At 44.1% G+C, this 18,410-nt stretch overlaps 2 protein-coding genes across 5 annotated transcripts in view; one reads left to right on the forward strand and one right to left on the reverse strand.

Moving 5' to 3' along the window:
- mapkap1 (MAPK associated protein 1) overlaps positions 1–18,410 on the forward strand; it is a 101,793-nt gene that overhangs the window by 46,779 nt on the left and 36,604 nt on the right. For all 4 annotated transcript variants that reach the window (XR_013488151.1, XM_078162205.1, XM_033646928.2 and 1 more), the window contains exons 5-7: positions 16,061–16,233; positions 16,336–16,512; positions 18,301–18,410. Coding sequence is in view for 3 of the 4 variants with exons in the window: in XM_078162205.1 (XP_078018331.1) it covers positions 16,061–16,233; positions 16,336–16,512; positions 18,301–18,410 (460 nt within the window). In the remaining variant the exon portion in view is untranslated. The remainder of the gene's footprint in view (positions 1–16,060; positions 16,234–16,335; positions 16,513–18,300) is intronic.
- LOC144458786 (uncharacterized) lies at positions 12,173–13,744 on the reverse strand. The gene is made up of 3 exons (XM_078162335.1): positions 13,645–13,744; positions 13,240–13,330; positions 12,173–12,965 (listed from the first exon to the last, which is right to left on the reverse strand). Exons 1-3 carry the CDS (start codon positions 13,742–13,744, stop codon positions 12,173–12,175), a joined length of 984 nt encoding a protein of 327 aa, XP_078018461.1.

Consider the following 18,410-nt stretch of genomic DNA (forward strand, 5'->3'; position numbering starts at 1 on the left):
GCCACGCCTGGAAAGTAGACGAGAGCAGGCGGCCGCAGCGGGGGGCGGTGACAAAAAGCCGCGGTGAAGTCGGACAGTTTCCCGACAGTATCCAGCAGCCTTCAGTCCGTAGGCTACAGGGAGTCACAGACACACTTACATCCTGTCTGGAATGATGTCAGTTCATTAAAAAAGTGATCAGACCCATATATCAGTTTGTTTTCAGTCTCCAGTTGTTTTAATTATGATAGATTAATTTATTAAAATGCTTTACAGGTGATCTGTAGTTTATGTTCATGGTTTATCCTCCATTTGACATGAACTCTTGTAAATCAGCATCATATCAGTTTGACCTGTCCCCTCAACTACACAGGCTGAATAAACAGTGCTTGACTATCCACCTTATTTTCAAACACGGAAGTAAATAGTGATCAACTTCCGTGTTTTTGTGTGTGACTTCCGGTCAGCCGCTTTCCCTCATGCTTTCCCTTACCAGAGCTAACGGTGCAAGCTAATTTTTTTCAGTTTTCAATTGTTTATGTTTGTCAATCAGTTAGTTAGTAAGTTAGTCTGTGTATTTTATATAGATAACTGTGCCCACGTTTCCATTATCCGGTAATTGCCGGTAAAAATAATTCCCTCTAAACACCAATAAATCGCACGTCAATCATAAACTATGAACCAAAAAAGCACAATCTATCCCGAGTGAGACAAACTGCTTGATCCCCGTCTCCAGTGTACCAGCAGAGAACCTGCAGAACCGAATCAGTGAAAAAACATAGCGGGCTACACAGCCTCTCTACCTGAGCAGCTGAAGCTGCGGCTCACACCCTCGACACACAGACACACAGACGGTGCTTCTGCATGCCAGCCAAACGTGTGCGCAACTGTGAGAAATAAATATGTGAGGTGTACGCTGCTTTTCTATCTTTTTTTCCCTTTTCTTTCTTTCTTTCTTTCTTTCTTTCTGTCAGCGACATACACTCCTAGGACAGGACACAGGACAGGTTGTTTTTATTGACTGAGTTGATCATTAAGCCATAGTTACAACATGATTGAGCTAGCAAAGCAGTTTTGTGTTGCTATGTGTGGTATTTATTCAGTTGTGGGAAATCACGATGTCAAGAACACATCAGTGGCTGCAGCTGACAGGGACAGCTAACACTAGCAGCAAAGCTAACATCAGGATGTCATCTGTTAAAAGCCTCCCGTTGTCGGATACGACATGAAACTACTCCAGTTAGCTCAATCATATTGTAACTAAGACATGCGCTGGAAAAAACATTTTTTTCACGGACCATTTATTGAGTTATTGAGTTATCACAGACACCGGTAATGGCTAATGGCTAACAGCTAACGGTTAGCCCAGCTAATGTACGATAACCATGTTAATTGCAAAACGTGCACACAGAAATAGTAATGTTTGTTCAGTCATTGTGTTTATAGACTTGACAAACATCAGATTAGTCTAAACGGTGATATAGTGACGTGAAAAATGTGATATATATAGCTAAACTCAGCAAGGTAAACAACATGGCGATTCCCATTTACACAGTGGTCAAGAGTGCTGGACTGGAAGTATCACACAAAAAAACGGAAGCTGGCTGCGTTCTGTTTTGCCTCCATGTTTCCGTGAAAAATAAGGTGAATAAGGTTAATATTTTCAGAGGAAAAAAAATACAAGACAGCAGCTTTCATTAAGGCTCAGTCAGATACAGTCAGGGCTTCACATCTGTACACGTTATTTTAAGAATCCTCACATCCCACTGACCACAAGTCTCTGTGTTGCTAAATACTTCAATGATTATAAAAGTCCAGTGTTAATATACAGTAGACTCTGTATAGTTTATGATGAATGTATTCAGTCTCTGACAACTAAACTTCACCATCAGTCACGTAACATGTTTTCTGTTCACAGAATAAACCTTCAGATCAGACAAATACAATCTTAATCTCTAAAATTCAACAAAAATGAAAAGTTTATCTAAAACGTCATATTGTTGAGTCGACATCTAAACCAATCAGCTGTTAGATCAGGTGAGAGCCAGGCAGTGCAGTTGGTGGAGAGCAACTGCAGCGCCTGGCTCTAAAAACTGCAGCCGCCTCGCTCTCGCGGTTTTATCGTCGTCCACTTTTGTAATATGTCAGAGCAAGTCGGGATGAAGTCAGACACAAAACTAACCGGCATGCATTGTGTGCCGATCGCCGGTGATCGAATCTGTGCAGGCCTGGCTCATCTCGAATGAACCTAGTGTTCGGGTGCACACCTACACTAAAAGCAAAGGTACTGTGGTGTCTGAACACCGTGACAAAACACCAATCATACAAATCAAATGAGGTAGTTGGAGATTTATTCGTTTATTTCATTTGTGTTGATTGTGTCGTTGGTCTTAAATTTCATTTCAAGTGGCATTAAAAAAGTCTTAAATTTAACTTGCCTTAAGCTGTAGGAACCCTGTTTAAGTCTTGTTGTGCGGGCGCTCAGTGCTCTGTAGCGCCTTCCTGGGGGCGGGGGGTGAAGAAGCAGTGTCCAGGGTGTGTGCTGTCTCTGATGATGCCCTTAACCCCCCAGATGCAGCGGGTCTGGTAGATGTCCTCTAGTCTGGGTAGCTGGGTGCCGATGATCCTCTCTGCAGGCTTAATGATGCACTGGAGAGCTTTCCTGTTCTCAGTGGTGCAACCAGAGTACCATACTGTGATGCAGTATGTGAGCACTGACTCAATGGCTGACCTGTAGAAGCTCACCAGCAGCTGTTTTGGGAGGCGTGCTCTTTTCAAGCACCTCAAAAAGTGAAGCCTCTGAAGTTCTTTCTTGGCCGTTGCCATGGTGTTGATGGTCCAGGGGCGTCATTTATAAAAGAGTGCTTAGGATTCATACTAAAAGTTGATGTGCGCCCAAAAGCTGAAAATGGCGTGCGCCAAAAAATAATCTGATTTATAAAACCGTGTGCACACACACTCTTGCACGCAATGTTCTCTTTATAAATCACAGACCTCTTGGAGTTGTGCGCACCCAGATCCGCCTCATATTCCGCCCTCTACACGCCCTAGTTCAACCATAAATGGTCATGCAAATCACCTCATGAATGTGATCTGCATATAACCGTCACCTTATCGTGGTGGAGGAGTTTGAGTACCCTAATGACCCTAGGAGCTGTGCTGTCGGGGACATTTCGCCCCTGGTAGGGTTTCCCATGGCAGATTGGTTCTGGGCGAAGGGTCAGACGAAGAATGGTTCAAAAGACCCTTCATGATGGAAGATAACAAGAGTTGGTGTACCCGGCCCGGAGGGTTACCGGGGCCCCGCCCTGGAGCCAGGCCTGGGGCTGGGGCCTGTGGGCGAGCGCCTGGTGGCCGGGCCCTCGCCCATGGGGTCCGGCCGGGCCCAGCCCGAACCGGCTATATGGGCTTGTCCCCCTGCAGGCCCACCACCCGCAGAGGGATCCAGAAGGGTTCGGTGCAGTGTGGATTGGGCAGCAGACCAAGGCAGGGGCCTTGGCGGTCCGATCCTCGGCTACGTAAGTTGGCTCTTGGGACATGGAATGTCACCTCTCTGGACACATAGTTCCGGCTCTGGAACCCAAGTTCTTGAGAGGGGTTGGACTCTCTCCTTTGCTGGAGTTGCTCCGGGTGAGAGGCGGAGGGCCGGGGTGGGCTTTCTGATAGCCCCCAGACTCTCTGCCTGTACGTTGGGGTTCACCCCAGTGGACGAAAGGGTTGCGTCCCTGCGCCTTCGGGTCGGGGAACAGGTCCTGAGTGTTTTCTGCGCATATGTGCCGAACAGCAGTTCAGAGTACCCGCCCTTTTTGGAGTCCCTGGGACGGGTGCTGGACAGTGCCCCGACCGGGGACTCCATTGTTCTGCTGGGGGACTTCAACGCTCACGTGGGCAATGACAGCGGGACCTGGAGGGGCGTGATTGGGAGGAACGGCCTGCCCGATCTGAACCCGAGTGGTGTGCAGTTATTGGACTACTGTGCGGGTCGCAGTTTGGCCATAACTAACACCATGTTCAAGCATAAGGATGTCCATCGGTGCACGTGGCACCAGGACAGCCTAGGTCGCAGGTCAATGATTGACTTTGTAGTCGTGTCATTTGACCTGCGACCATATGTTCTGGACACACGGGTGAAGAGAGGAGCAGAGCTGCGTTGAGGATCAGGCTGTTTTCTCGGCTCCAGCTCACCAGGTTCTCTACCTCTGTCCTGTAGGCGTCGCCGTCATTTGCCGTGATCCTTCCTACCAGAATGGTGTCATCTGCAAACTTTAATATGGTGTTGGCCTCATGGGTAGGTTTGCAGTCCAGAGTGTAGAGGGAAAAAAGGAGGGGGCTCAACACACAGCCCTGTGGTGCACCGATGTTCAGGGTGATGCTAGAGGAGACCTGTCTCCCCATGCGCACAGTCTGTGGTCGGCCCGTGAGGAAGTCCAGGACCCAGCTGCTCAGGTGTGTGTTGAGGCCCAGGTGGTCCAGCTTGGTGGCCAGTTCATGGGGGGGGGGGGGTTGAAGGCAGAGCTGTAATCTATGAATAGCAGCTGCACATAACTGTCCCACTGGTCCAGGTCTGTCAGGGCGGTGTGGAGGGCCAGTGACACTGCGTCATCAGTCGACCTATTTGCCCTGTAGGCAAATTGGTGGTGGTCTAAGGAGGGGGGGATGCTGTTCTTTAAGTGTCCTATTACAAGACGCTCAAAACACTTCATCACCACCAGTGTCAGAGCCACCGGCCAAGAGAGAGAGCTCTGAGCCACTGCGACTGTGTGCGCCGCCATCTTGCATCAAATATATATGTATTTAGATATATATGTGTGTGTGTGTGTATGTGTGTATATATATATATATATATATATACACATATATACACATATATATATATATATATATATATATATATATATATATATATATATATATACACACAGTACAGGCCAAAAGTTTGGACACACCTTCTCATTCAATGCGTTTTCTTTATTTTCATGACTATTTAAATTGTAGATTCTCACTGAAGGCATCAAAACTATGAATGAACACATGTGGAGTTATGTACTTAACAAAAAAAGGTGAAATAACTGAAAACATGTTTTATATTCTAGTTTCTTCAAAATAGCCACCCTTTGCTCTGATTACTGCTTTGCACACTCTTGGCATTCTCTCGATGAGCTTCAAGAGGTAGTCACCTGAAATGGTTTTCCAACAGTCTTGAAGGAGTTCCCAGAGGTGTTTAGCACTTGTTGGCCCCTTTGCCTTCACTCTGCGGTCCAGCTCACCCCAAACCATCTGGATTGGGTTCAGGTCCGGTGACTGTGGAGGCCAGGTCATCTGCCGCAGCACTCCATCACTCTCCTTCTTGGTCAAATAGCCCTTACACAGCCTGGAGGTGTGTTTGGGGTCATTGTCCTGTTGAAAAATAAATGATCGTCCAACTAAACGCAAACCGGATGGGATGGCATGTCGCTGCAGGATGCTGTGGTAGCCATGCTGGTTCAGTGTGCCTTCAATTTTGAATAAATCCCCAACAGTGTCACCAGCAAAACACCCCCACACCATCACACCTCCTCCTCCATGCTTCACAGTGGGAACCAGGCATGTGGAATCCATGCGTTCACCTTTTCTGCGTCTCACAAAGACACGGCGGTTGGAACCAAAGATCTCAAATCTGGACTCATCAGACCAAAGCACAGATTTCCACTGGTCTAATGTCCATTCCTTGTGTTTCTTGGCCCAAACAAATCTCTTCTGCTTGTTGCCTCTCCTTAGCAGTGGTTTCCTAGCAGCTATTTGACCATGAAGGCCTGATTAGCGCAGTCTCCTCTTAACAGTTGTTCTAGAGATGGGTCTGCTGCTAGAACTCTGTGTGGCATTCATCTGGTCTCTGATCTGAGCTGCTGTTAACTTGCCATTTCTGAGGCTGGTGACTCGGATGAACTTATCCTCAGAAGCAGAGGTGACTCTTGGTCTTCCTTTCCTGGGTCGGTCCTCATGTGTGCCAGTTTGGTTGTAGCGCTTGATGGTTTTTGCGACTCCACTTGGGGACACATTTAAAGTTTTTGCAATTTTCCGGACTGACTGACCTTCATTTCTTAAAGTAATGATGGCCACTGGTTTTTCTTTAGTTAGCTGATTGGTTCTTGCCATAATATGAATTTTAACAGTTGTCCAATAGGGCTGTTGGCTGTGTATTAACCTGACTTCTGCACAACACAACTGATGGTCCCAACCCCATTGATAAAGCAAGAAATTCCACTAATTAACCCTGATAAGGCACACCTGTGAAGTGGAAACCATTTCAGGTGACTACCTCTTGAAGCTCATGGAGAGAATGCCAAGAGTGTGCAAAGCAGTAATCAGAGCAAAGGGTGGCTATTTTGAAGAAACTAGAATATAAAACATGTTTTCAGTTATTTCACCTTTTTTTGTTAAGTACATAACTCCACGTGTTCATTCATAGTTTTGATGCCTTCAGTGAGAATCTACAATGTAAATAGTCATGAAAATAAAGAAAACGCATTGAATGAGAAGGTGTGTCCAAACTTTTGGCCTGTACTGTATATATAAATATAAATATAATTTACTGACTAACTGCGCTGCACCAACCTGATCGATCAATTGTCAATTCGAGGCAATGGGTAAGCGTCTGGTTTTGTAACTGCATTTACCTTACGGTAATCTGTACAAAACCTAGGACTTCTGTCAGACTTCTTTACAGCAAACAGGGTGATGCCCAACTCGATGATGCAGGTTCAGCAATACCATTGTCAAGCATGTACTGAATCTCTGCTCTTCTCCTCTGCAACATGATAAAACCGCTGACGAATGGGCTTCACATTACCCACCTCTATGTTGTGCTCTACCAGACGAGTTCGACCAAACAAACCTGGATAGCTCTAAATGAGAGACAACTCAGCGCTTCTTTCCTCAGATAGATGACCAAACAAGGACTCAAGTTTACACAGTGTCTCAGAATTCCTCAGCCGGCCACGCAACAAGCTCTCATCCAGTGCTGTAACCCCATCATCCTCCCCACCAGAAAACTGACCCCCAACTGCTGCTGACAACGGTTTAACCTCACAAGCATAATAGGTTTTCAGCAAGTTAACATGGCAGAGTTGAGTGGCTTTCCTACGGTTTGGGGTGGACAGAATATAATTTTGGTCAGACACTTGACTAGGTGTGGGCGATATATATTGTTAACGATAATATCGTTGTCGTTTTAACGATGTGCAAATTTACGTTATCGAGTATGCAAATGACTTAACAAAAAAACAACTGAAAACACACGTTGAAACCAGGTTGAAACCCCACACATTCACTGAACAAGAGTTACGTAACTTGCGTGCAGCAGCACGCCGCAGTACACCTGGGTGGTCACATGATCTCTCACTGGCACCTTCCCGGCAGGGTAGCCTGCTGCTAAACAAACATTAGTGAGACAACATGGCAACACCGCCCACGGATGCTCCAGCAGCTTCAGAAGACGTGGGTCAGCTGTAGTGATAGGTCCGAGCCTGTAAGGTGGGAACTCATGCTGTATTGTGTTGCAGGGGAACAATTAATGGGTTGCTCAAGTACCTGAAACCTGCGTGGTTCATTGCTTCTGGATTGGAGATGCAAGCAGAAGAGAATCGCAGGAATGTGATCTTTGAGAGAGCAAAGTTTCATCAGTGGCATCAAGAAACGGGCGAGACGGCCGACAGTTACGGCGCTGCACTGCCTGCCTGGCGGAGCACTGCGGTTACGGGGCTCTACATGATGAGATGGTGAGGGACAGGCTTGTGGTGAGTCTGCGGGACAAACACCTATCTGAACAGTTGCAAATGGACCCGGAATTGACGCTACAAAAGGCCGTCACCAGAGTCAAACAGAGCGAGCAGGTAAAAAAGCAGCAAGAAATGTTAAGAACATTTTTCCTTTAAAACATTGTGTCCATTAATATCATCCATGAGAAACAATTAATGAGCTATAACTCAGGCTGTTAAAAACACAGATTTAAAAGAATATCGTCTAATTATCGTTATTGTGAAAATATTGAGATACTATTTTTTGTCCATATCGCACACCCCTACACCTGACGCAACACTGTAAAAGGACCAGAAAACCTAGCCTGAAATGGCAAATTAACCAAGAGCAGCAAGGCAAGGACCTGATCAACAGGACTAAACACACGCTATTCTGCCTTCCGGTCATACAAGCGCTTCATCTTCCCCTGAGCAGAGGACAACTTTTCCTTAGCCATCTCCCCAGCTGAATACAACCGATGCAGGAACCCATTTACATACTCAATCAGATTTGGCGGAGGTTCCGATGGTGCAACAGTGCCGTGTAGCAGTGCGAGCAGTCCGCGGACTGTATGGCCAAAAACAAGCTTGTTAGGGCTAAAACTGGTACTGTCCTGCACAACTTCCCTGGCAGCCAACAGAAGCCATGGCAACCCTTCCTCCCAGTCCTGACTCAACTCAACACAGTAACCACGCAACAGAGACTTAAGTGTTTGATGGAACCTCTTAAGAGCTCCCTGACTCTGTGCATGATAAGCAGAAGACCTGTTATGCTGGACCTTTAACGGTTTCAACACCTGATGAAAAATTTGAGCCCTGGTCACTCTGGATAACTGGATAAGAAATGGACTGCGTTAACGCTTTAACCACTGACTTTGCTGTGATGGAACGCAAAGGATATGTGGCTGGGTAATGCGTGCTTTGACACATCACTGTATCAGGTAGTTACTACCAGATTTGGACCGAGGCAGAGGACCAACACAATCAACAATTAAGTGCTCAGACAGCTGGGCATTCGCTGGAATGGGGCAAAGTGGAGCAGGACTTACAACCTGATTGGGTTTTCCTGTCATCTGACATGTGTGACACGATTTAACAAAACATGACATATCTCTCTTTAGACGAGGCCATGAGGGAATGTAGTTATACGTTTTGCGTACACCCAGATGTCCAAGCTGGTTGTGTGAAGTTTTAAGAACCTCGTTACGAAACTTCTCATGAACCACAATCTGAAAAACTGGCTACCCAATTAAATCCTCACCATGCAGCAACCATTTCCTCACCAGAAGGCCATCCTGCAGCAGATAACCACTAGCAGCACTTCTCCCATCCTCAGTGGAGAAAACAGCATCAAACAGCTGGCTCAAGGAAGGATCGGCTCTCTGCTCTGACACTGAATCACAAGAAACAGACAACAATGAGTCATGGACACTTCCAACATCAACCTCACTCTCCTCTTCACCCTGCTCAGGCTACAGCTGCTCACGACTCAGCCCACGTCACAGCACAAGCTGTAAACACTTCAGGGAAGCGCTACGCAATCTCATCTACGTTTCCAGCCACAATGGGTAAAGATGACACAATGGGAGGCGGTGGACTCTCGGCCCACACACGGTTGCCAGCCAGACCATTCCCAAGGATAACATCCACCCCTTCTATAGGCAGGGCAGGATGTACCCCCATGGTAGGGCTGGGCAATAAATCGATTTTATCGATTAATTCGAATTTGTAGTTTTTTTTTTTGTAGATTTGTGTTAATGAAAATCGAGTTTCTATTTAAAATCCGCCATCACCGCTCCACGCTGGGCTCCCATAGTTCAGAGTGGGCTCACCCCTCCCCCCCGCGCGCTTAATACACAAACAACATGGCAGCGAGCGGGGAAGAACTCGTTCTCAAGAAAGGGAATGAGTTCTTCAGCGCTTTTGTGTGCAAGCCTGTCTGTGTCTGTGTGTGTGTGCGAATCAGGGCCGAACGCCGCTGTGCGTGACACAGAGAGCAGAGGAGGATTTTAGACGCGCACCGTGTAGGGACATAAATGACATGCCATTGTGTAAATTAGATAATAAGTGCTACCAACGCCAAGCTGGCAGACCCCCGAACCGTAGTAAAGGGACCTCCGAAGACCATTAGCTCCTTTAGCTTGTGTTAGCTTGTTGTGGCAACAACACATAAACAACGGGACTTTGTCTGCGATAAAGAACGGCACTGTATTTTCAGCACTGCAGGGATGATGCACAGCCTCTCTCATCAGTGTCTGACTTTTATATAGAGGGAAATAACTCAAAAACAGCATGCAGAACTGCGTAGGCTTCTTCACTGTGGCTGCTCGATGTAAACAACATAGCAGCACATGCCTCACTTTCTTCCTGGGGCGCATCCGTCTGACGTCACACACCACACCCGGCGCACTAATGTCTCATACCTCCTACATCAACTACACACATACACAGCTCCACACACACACACACACACACACACACAAGCCACACACATAAGGCTCAGCCTGTAACATAAGGCTATTTAGTTTGTTTAATAAAAGGACAAGGTATAGACCTGTTCTATAGGAAAGGTAACCTTAATTGACTTCTGTTGTGATCCAGTATAATGGTAGGGGAAACACTGCCGTATGATAAGAAAGGGGTCTAGTGGAAAGCAATCACAGATGCAGTCGCCATGTATATTGCAAGAGATATGGTGCCCATATATAGGCTACCTTGGAAAAGCCGGGGTTTATTCACATGCTGAAAGTTTTGGACCCCAGGTATGTGCTACCAGGCCACAAATATATACATATTTTTTTTAACTAGGACGGGAAAAAAATTGATTTAAATAGTGAATCGGATTTTTTGTTTTTGTTTTTTTTTTAGGCCATATCACCCAGCCCATAACCCACATCAGGACAAAGTCTCATGTTTAAGTGTTCTTAGAAAATGGTAACACAGAGCTCAAAATGTAGGAATCGTGTGCAGCAGTATCTCTCAAAATTTTTACTGAACATGAACGCTGAGAAGTCAGGCTTCTCTCGATCCTTCAGCTGCTGAGGAGGAGAGACAACAGAGACAGGCTCCACAGACACAGCACAAACACCAGAGGTACCCTGACCCCCACTATTCCCCCGGTGAGCATTAGCTTTGGGACAATCAGCTTTCCAGTGACCTCTACCCTTACAAAAGTGACAAAAATTTTTGCAGAGTCGAACTGCGACTGAGCCCATGTAGGATACTCAGACTTACCGTGGTGGGGACGCTGTTCTCTTCCCACTTACCCACCACCACCACCCTCAGGAGCCCTGAACTCACCGCGGTGGGTCAGCACATAGTCATCAGCCAGTGCAGCGGCCTCAACTGCAGTCTTCACTTTGTGCTCGCTGATGTAAACTACAATGTGACTGGGAACAGAATTTTTAAATTGCTCCAAAACAACCAAATCACATAAAGCATCAAAGGTACTGACTCCTAAAGCAGTGCACCACCGGTTGAAAAAGGTGACCAAATCCCTGGCAAACTCACCATGATGCTGCTTACCAGATTTCTCCCAGGACCTGAACTTCTGGCGGTAGGCCTCAGGAACTAACTCGTACACTTTCAACACAGCCTCTTTGACTCGCAAATAAACCTTGCTTTCAGCCACAGACAGGGCTGAATAGGCCTCCTGAACTTTACCTGTTAAAACACACTGTAACAAAAGGGTGCGTTCAGAATCAGACCAACCCCTGCTCTCAGCGACATGTTCAAACAAAGAGAAAAAAGTATCTGGGTCCCGTTCACTAAACTGAGGAACTAACCGCAGATTACTGGCAACATCAAATGAAGAAAAGAATCCACCAGCAGAGCCAGAGGCATGAACAGGACCACCAGTATGCAGACTCAACCTCCGCTCTTCCATCTCAAGCCTCTTAAGCTCAGCCAAAAGGGAGGCTGCAGTATAGGTATATAAGTATATATACATATATATATACATATATACATATTTACATATATATGTATACATACATATACATATATGTAAGTTTTAATTTTTTCATACTTTGGGTTATTATCAGTGCAGTAGATTAACAATACAGTACCTCACATGTTGTATTGTATTTATCATAAAGTGAACACAGCGCATGTTTTGGACACTTAAAGTGCACATCTATGTGGTAGTGCACAGAGCCAGACAGCTGATAATATACTTCTCCGTCTCAGCTTGATGCTGATGTGCTTAGCTTTTCTATGTTAACCTTACAATGCCTTCTGTCCAAGATTGGTTCTCTGGCGGCAAAAGAACTGGTTCAGCAAGGGGCACTGGTAGAAACATCCAGTTGTCAACAACTTAACATTTTTCCACAACTGTCACAACTTTTGACATATAACCTTATGGGATCCACTCTAACGTTCGTGTGTGTGTGTGTGAGAAAGAGAGTGATGGGTGTACTTCAGTCAAGCAACAATTTCTTGTTGATCTTGAGGAAAACACGCTGCTCCAGAGATGTGGTTGTTCTGTTCCTCAGGCCAGATGACAACAGTCCACACACTGAGAAGATGCGCTCCACAAAGGCTTTTGCCACAGGGGCAAGTTTTGGATAGACAGCCTCTCTTGATCTCCAGAACTGCAACAGTGTCTCATTAAACACACCCTGTTTGACGTCGTCGCCATACTTCTTCATTTCGGTCAGCAGACTGTCGGCTCCCTTAGGCTCATTTGTCAATGACACATTGACCTCCATACGGGAGGCAAGGAAGCGGTATTTCTGAAGGATAGTAGGAGGGGAGTGTGCTGCAGTATGAGTGGCACTGACATTATCCTGAGAAGGAGTAGCTGTGTTATACTGAGCTGCCAGGTTCTGCACTAAAGACTGTGCTGCCCTCCTCAGTGGCACCATGTCTGGTGTTTGAAGAATCAGTGAAACACTTGGATCCAGTAGACAGGCTGCTGCTGGTGTAGCATCAAACTGTGGGGAATCAGGGCTAAGAATGGCAGCAAAATGTTCTCGCAAGGACTTCAGCAGCACTTGAGCTAACTGCTTCCCAGCAGCAGTTGTCAGCAGGTGTGCCTCAAGGTTGAGCAGGCATGGCACTACTTGTGAGAGTGACTGGCTGTCACTCTGAAGCTGGTCTGTGAGAATGGCAAAGGGCTCAAGCAGCTTAACCAGGTTCTCCAGCTTAGCCCAATCACTTGTGAGAAGTGTGTCCATGCCCAGCTCCTCAAGTACTTGCTTAAGTTCAGTTCTTCATTGCTTCATTGCTTCATTTGCCACTGACGATTTGCGACAATGCGACAATTATACATTTTAAGTTTTAACAGATGTATACCACTTGGGATTGACATTTTAGATTTTGAATGGGAGTGAGTAAATGAGAGCAAGTAAATTATTTTCCTCTCTTTTTTGAACTCTATGGGGTTAATATCAATTAAAGCTTACAACACTGGTTATATCATTGTTACATTTTATATCCAAATAAAAAATCAATAAGACTGATGTATTTGGCACTATAACCACACTCACCGAGGTATCCAGTTTCCAGTCCAATCTCCTCATCCTCCTCGTCTGTTTCCTCCGACTCTGATTCGATCCACAGTTCATCCAGACCATCTGAAGGCAATCGAGTCACACAGTCTTGTAGACATACCAGTCTCAATAAACATATTTACGAGTGCATCTTCCCGCTTGTGGTGTTCCTGCACGTTTACTAACCAGCAGCTATTTGGTCGTCGGTGAAAGCAGTCCATTATGGTTGTCTCCTCCTTCCCGGTGCTACCTGGCCAGGATGTTGCTTCTCTTTCAGGGGAGCTACTCAGAGAGGTCACTTTGTCAATGTACTCGCGATAAGCCTTCTCGTGCGAGCTTCTCAAATGGACTTTCAGATTTGTGGGGTTTTTTCCTTTGTATTCCACATATTTGATCACCTGTTTCCACTACAAGACACTTGCTTTTCTCTTTGTCGCCGTCGTATTCAAAGAAATCCCATATAGGACTCTGCCGCTTTCTCCCAACTTTTGTTGCCATTTTGCAGTCACATCATCAGTAAATACAAGAGAACCAGTTCCAATGGCAGCCATACATGGCCATGACATAACAGTACCTCCACCATGCTTCACTGATGAGGTGGTGTGCTTTGGATCATGAGCAGTTCCTTCCCTTCTTCCTTCTCTTGTCTTCCCATCATTCTGGTAGTTGATCTTTGTTTTATCTGTCCATAGTATGCTGTTCCACAACTGTACAGGCTTTTTAGATGGTTTTTGACAAACTCTAATCTGGCCTTCCATTTTTAAGGCTAACCAATGGTTTGCATCTTGTGATAAACCCTCTGTATTTATTCTAGTGAAGTCTTGTCTTGCTTACAAGAGCATCAGGATGAAAGCTGAAGTGTTTGGGGCACCATTATCTGCTCAGATTCAACCAAATGCTTCAAAACTCATTGGACGATGCTTCACAGTGCAGTTGGACAATGACCTGAAGCATATTGCAAAAGCAACCAAAGATATTTTTAAGGCAAAGAAGTGGAATGTTCTGCAATGGCCAAGTCATATCATCTGACCTGAATCCAACTGAGCATGCGTTTCTCTTGCTGAAGCCAAAACTGAGGGCAAAACACCCAAAACACAAGCAGGAAGTGCAGACGGCTGCAGTAAAGGGCTGGCAGAGCATCACCAGGGAAGAAACCCAGCATCTGATGATGTCTATGTGTCCAACACTTCAGGCAGTCATTGACTGCAAAGGATTTGCAACCAAGTATTAAAACTGACTGTTTAATTGATGATTATATTAGTTTGTCCAAATACTTATGAGCCCTTAAAGTCGGGGGACTGTGTGAAGAAATGGTTGTCATTCCTACACGGTTCATACTACATTTTTGAAAAAAGCCTTAAATGAAAGCTGAGAGTCTGCACTTTAAGCAGGTATTCATTGTTTCATTTAAAACCCATTGTGGTGGTGTACAGAGCCAAAATGATGACAACTGTATCATTGTCCAAATAATTATGGACCTGACTGTATATAACACTGACAAAGTGTCTCTCACTCCTTCCCTCCCTCGGCCTCTCTGTTAATGCTATGTGCATAAATACGATTAATGACTTCAATAAGTAAAAAGATTTAAATCATTTTCCAGCACTAGATTCATTTGAAAGGCCATGGAAAACTTTTTAACTCCCCCCACAAAGATTTTTATTTGTTCAAAACAACAACAGATTTCTGCCTACTTTACTTTTATACTCATGTTATAGTTTTGTGTCCTGTGCTGTAAACCTTTAAACCTCTGTAGCTCTAGTGCTTTGTGCAAAAAGTTAACTTACAGCCTTAGTATTTATTTTATATCATTTTTCATTTACATGTTGTGCAGCTGTATACTTACAAACAGGGAAAAAAAAATCCCTGTCTTTGCATTTTATTTTGATCATAGTCTGTTTTTGTAAAAGTGCTTGTGACATCTCAAATGTGGCTTTGTCTTGCAACTGAACATTTAGCCCATTTTGTACAAAATACTGAGCCATACATCATGTTTCGCCAGTCAGCCTGAAAATACCCACATATGAATTTTTGTCCATATGGCCCAGCCCTACTTTATACCCTATGACATCACAAGTTTGACACTTCCCTCTCTGGCCTTGAGAGTGAGTAGCTCATGTTCCCAAATATTGATTGAAGATTCCTAGGCCATGGAAATAACATATTGGAATTCTTGATTTAGGTGGTGTTTCTCTGTAATAGTCATAAATTGTTTTTTACCAGAAATATCAAAGACTGTAATTGTTTTGAATCTAGCTCAGATTTGTGAAACACTCATCTGTTGGACAAGTGTGTGTCATGTTCTGACAATAAAGAATAGATTAAACCACAGTTAACTGTATGGTTTCTTCAACTTTGACCCAGGAAAAAAAGGAACTTTTAAACTTGAAAAAATAATGATTTGTAATTTATTGTGCTTATGCTGACTTATATGAATTTTTTTATAATAATATTAATATATTTTATTTATATAGCACCTTTCATACGTGCAATGCAGCTCAGAGTGCTTCACAGAGAAGGAAAAAGAAATATATTAATGCATGAGAAGGAACACAGACCAATAAAATATACAAAGTTACTATAAGAAAAGGAAAATATGATAAAAGGTGCAAAATATTACAATAGTAAACGATCAAAGATCAGGGACAATAGAACAACATCATCATATGACCAATTAATTAACATTAAGTCATAATTAAATAAAACAGTGGCCCAAGGGGGTAAAGTAGTGTAATAAGAGACTTTGTATTCCTTTTCTCCCTGTAATCTGCGTTTTTCTCTGCATGTTGTACTCACTGTCCCTTCATCTTTTAGGGCCACATTGGCACAACGGCTACAAAGAAGATAGATGTCTACCTCTCAATGCAGATGGCTCAGGAAAAGCTGCATCCAATGACAGTGGTGACCATTGCCAACGCCCGCGTCCACGACCTTATTGGCCTCATCTGTTGGCAATACACAAGTGAGGGACGAGAACCCAAACTTAAGTGAGTACAATGAAATTTCAGCATCAGTTATTTACAATGTTAAATTCTGTAGAACAGTCTTCTTCTGTCTCTCTCTGCACATGTCTGTACATCTCTCCACAGTGAGAATGTGAATGCTTATTGCCTCCACATCGCTGAGGATGATGGTGAGGTGGACACAGACTTCCCTCCACTAGACTCCAATGAGCCAATCCACAAGTTTGGTTTCAGTACTCTGGCCCTGGTGGAGAAATACTCCTCACCTGGCCTAGCTTCCAGACAGTCACTGTTTGTCAGAATGTAAGTGAAAAATAGGGAACATATTCATGTATGTAAGCATCAGTGGGGATGAACATGTGAACATGTGAATGTTGTGGTTCTCCTGACTTTTACATGTGTTTTTATGTCTAGAAAGTATTTAACATTAGTGCTTTTTGGCTCCTCAGGGCACCAGACTAATTCTTCCTCTGGTAGTATTGGTGCTACCAACCGTCTTACTTGGTTGTTCCAGCACATCATTTGGTTGCACACTTCTTTTCATTATCATTATTTTTATTGTTATTATTGTTATTATCATTTAAATAATCTTTTGTTTTAATCAAAAGCTGAAAAAATAAATGAATTGAAAAATGTGCTACTTTGGCTCTGATGCAACTGCCTCTCTTTGTCTGTGGTAGTCATCACTTTATAGTTTTGCTCACCGTCCCGCCCACAGCACTCTCTGATTGGTTACATATCATGAGTAACAGCCTGTCACTTTAGTTGTATGAGTAAGAGAACTGCAAGGACACAGAGAGGAAGAGAGATGATCATAGTTGGTAAAAATGCAGTGAAGTGACGATGAAGACATATCATACACCAAGCCGTGTTCAACCCCTGTTGCACCTGCTGTTTGCCTCTGCAGCAGCCGCTCCCTCCATCAGTCTGATCAGCTCGACTGATTAGAAAAAAAAAAGCTGCGTTCACAGAACGCACACAAAAACCTCAGAATTTAGACAGGGGACACAAATTGATGCACAAGTGGGTAAAGGGTAGATAATGAATAAAAGGGGACCTTAGATAGAGCCCTGATGAACACCACTAGTAAGTGGAAAAGAGTTGGATCTGAAATTTGTAAGTTGAACAAAGGGAGTGCGGCCAGAGAGATATGACTTAAACCAAGCAAGTTTGGCGCCAGTGATGCCAATGCTAGCTAGTCTTTCTGGAATGATCTTATGTGAAATGGTATTGAAGGCTGCACTCAGATCGAGAAGAATGAGAATGGTTAAAAGACCAGAGTCAGCTGCCATTAAGAGATCATTAATGATTTTTACCAAGGCTGTCTCCATACCATGAAAGGAACGAAAACCGGACTAAAATTTGTTCAAACAGATTATGTCAAAGGTGAGTGTAGACCTGAGCTGCAACTGTTCTTTCAAGTATTAAGTTGTAGTCATAGTCTAGAAAACTGTTTGTTTCTTAAAGCAGCGTATCAAAAAACTATTGGCATTGGTACCAGAGCTTGGTTTTCAATGGATATCCAGTCTTAGCAGCCCATTAATCATATATTGCAGGTCTTCATGGCTGTGGCACAAATTCATTAATGTGTAGTGATGCAGGTCTGGACCTGCTGACTACTAACAAACAGCCTTTTTTTCGCATTGTACTGTGGAGTATATACAGTGCCAAGAAATAGTAAAGGATCACCTTGGACTTCTCAGAATTTTTCCATTATTTGGTCATACATTGTGGTACATTTTTCTTCAAAGTCACAATACTGTACAGGTTACATGTGTCTGAAACAGACAAGTAAATTAGATTACTGGCACAAAAATATACTTGAGTAAAGTATATATATAGTTTAAAAAAGTAACAAAAGAAGTACTCGTTCCTTAAAAAAGCTACTTATTTATTTATGTGCTTGTTACTTGTAATGCAATACTACCCACCCCCGGTGGTACTAGAGGCTCACATGTCTATTCAGAATTAAGATGAACAGCCTGGTGTCTTTACTTGTAGTGGAGTGTGGTTTACTACATTTTGTCTGTCTGGATGATTAAGATAAATACAGAGGTGTTCTCAACCTTGTCTGCTTTTTTTCCTTTTTAGAAATGCTGCTCATGGTTTCTCTTTAATCCCTGTGGACAGTCTGAAGGTAACCATGAAAGAAATTCTCCAGAAAGCACTCAAGAAGAGGAAAGGCTCACAGAAGGGCTCAG

The sequence above is a fragment of the Epinephelus lanceolatus genome, chromosome 19, assembly GCF_041903045.1.
Source record: "Epinephelus lanceolatus isolate andai-2023 chromosome 19, ASM4190304v1, whole genome shotgun sequence".
In the NCBI taxonomy this organism is placed as follows: Eukaryota; Metazoa; Chordata; class Actinopteri; order Perciformes; family Serranidae; genus Epinephelus; species Epinephelus lanceolatus.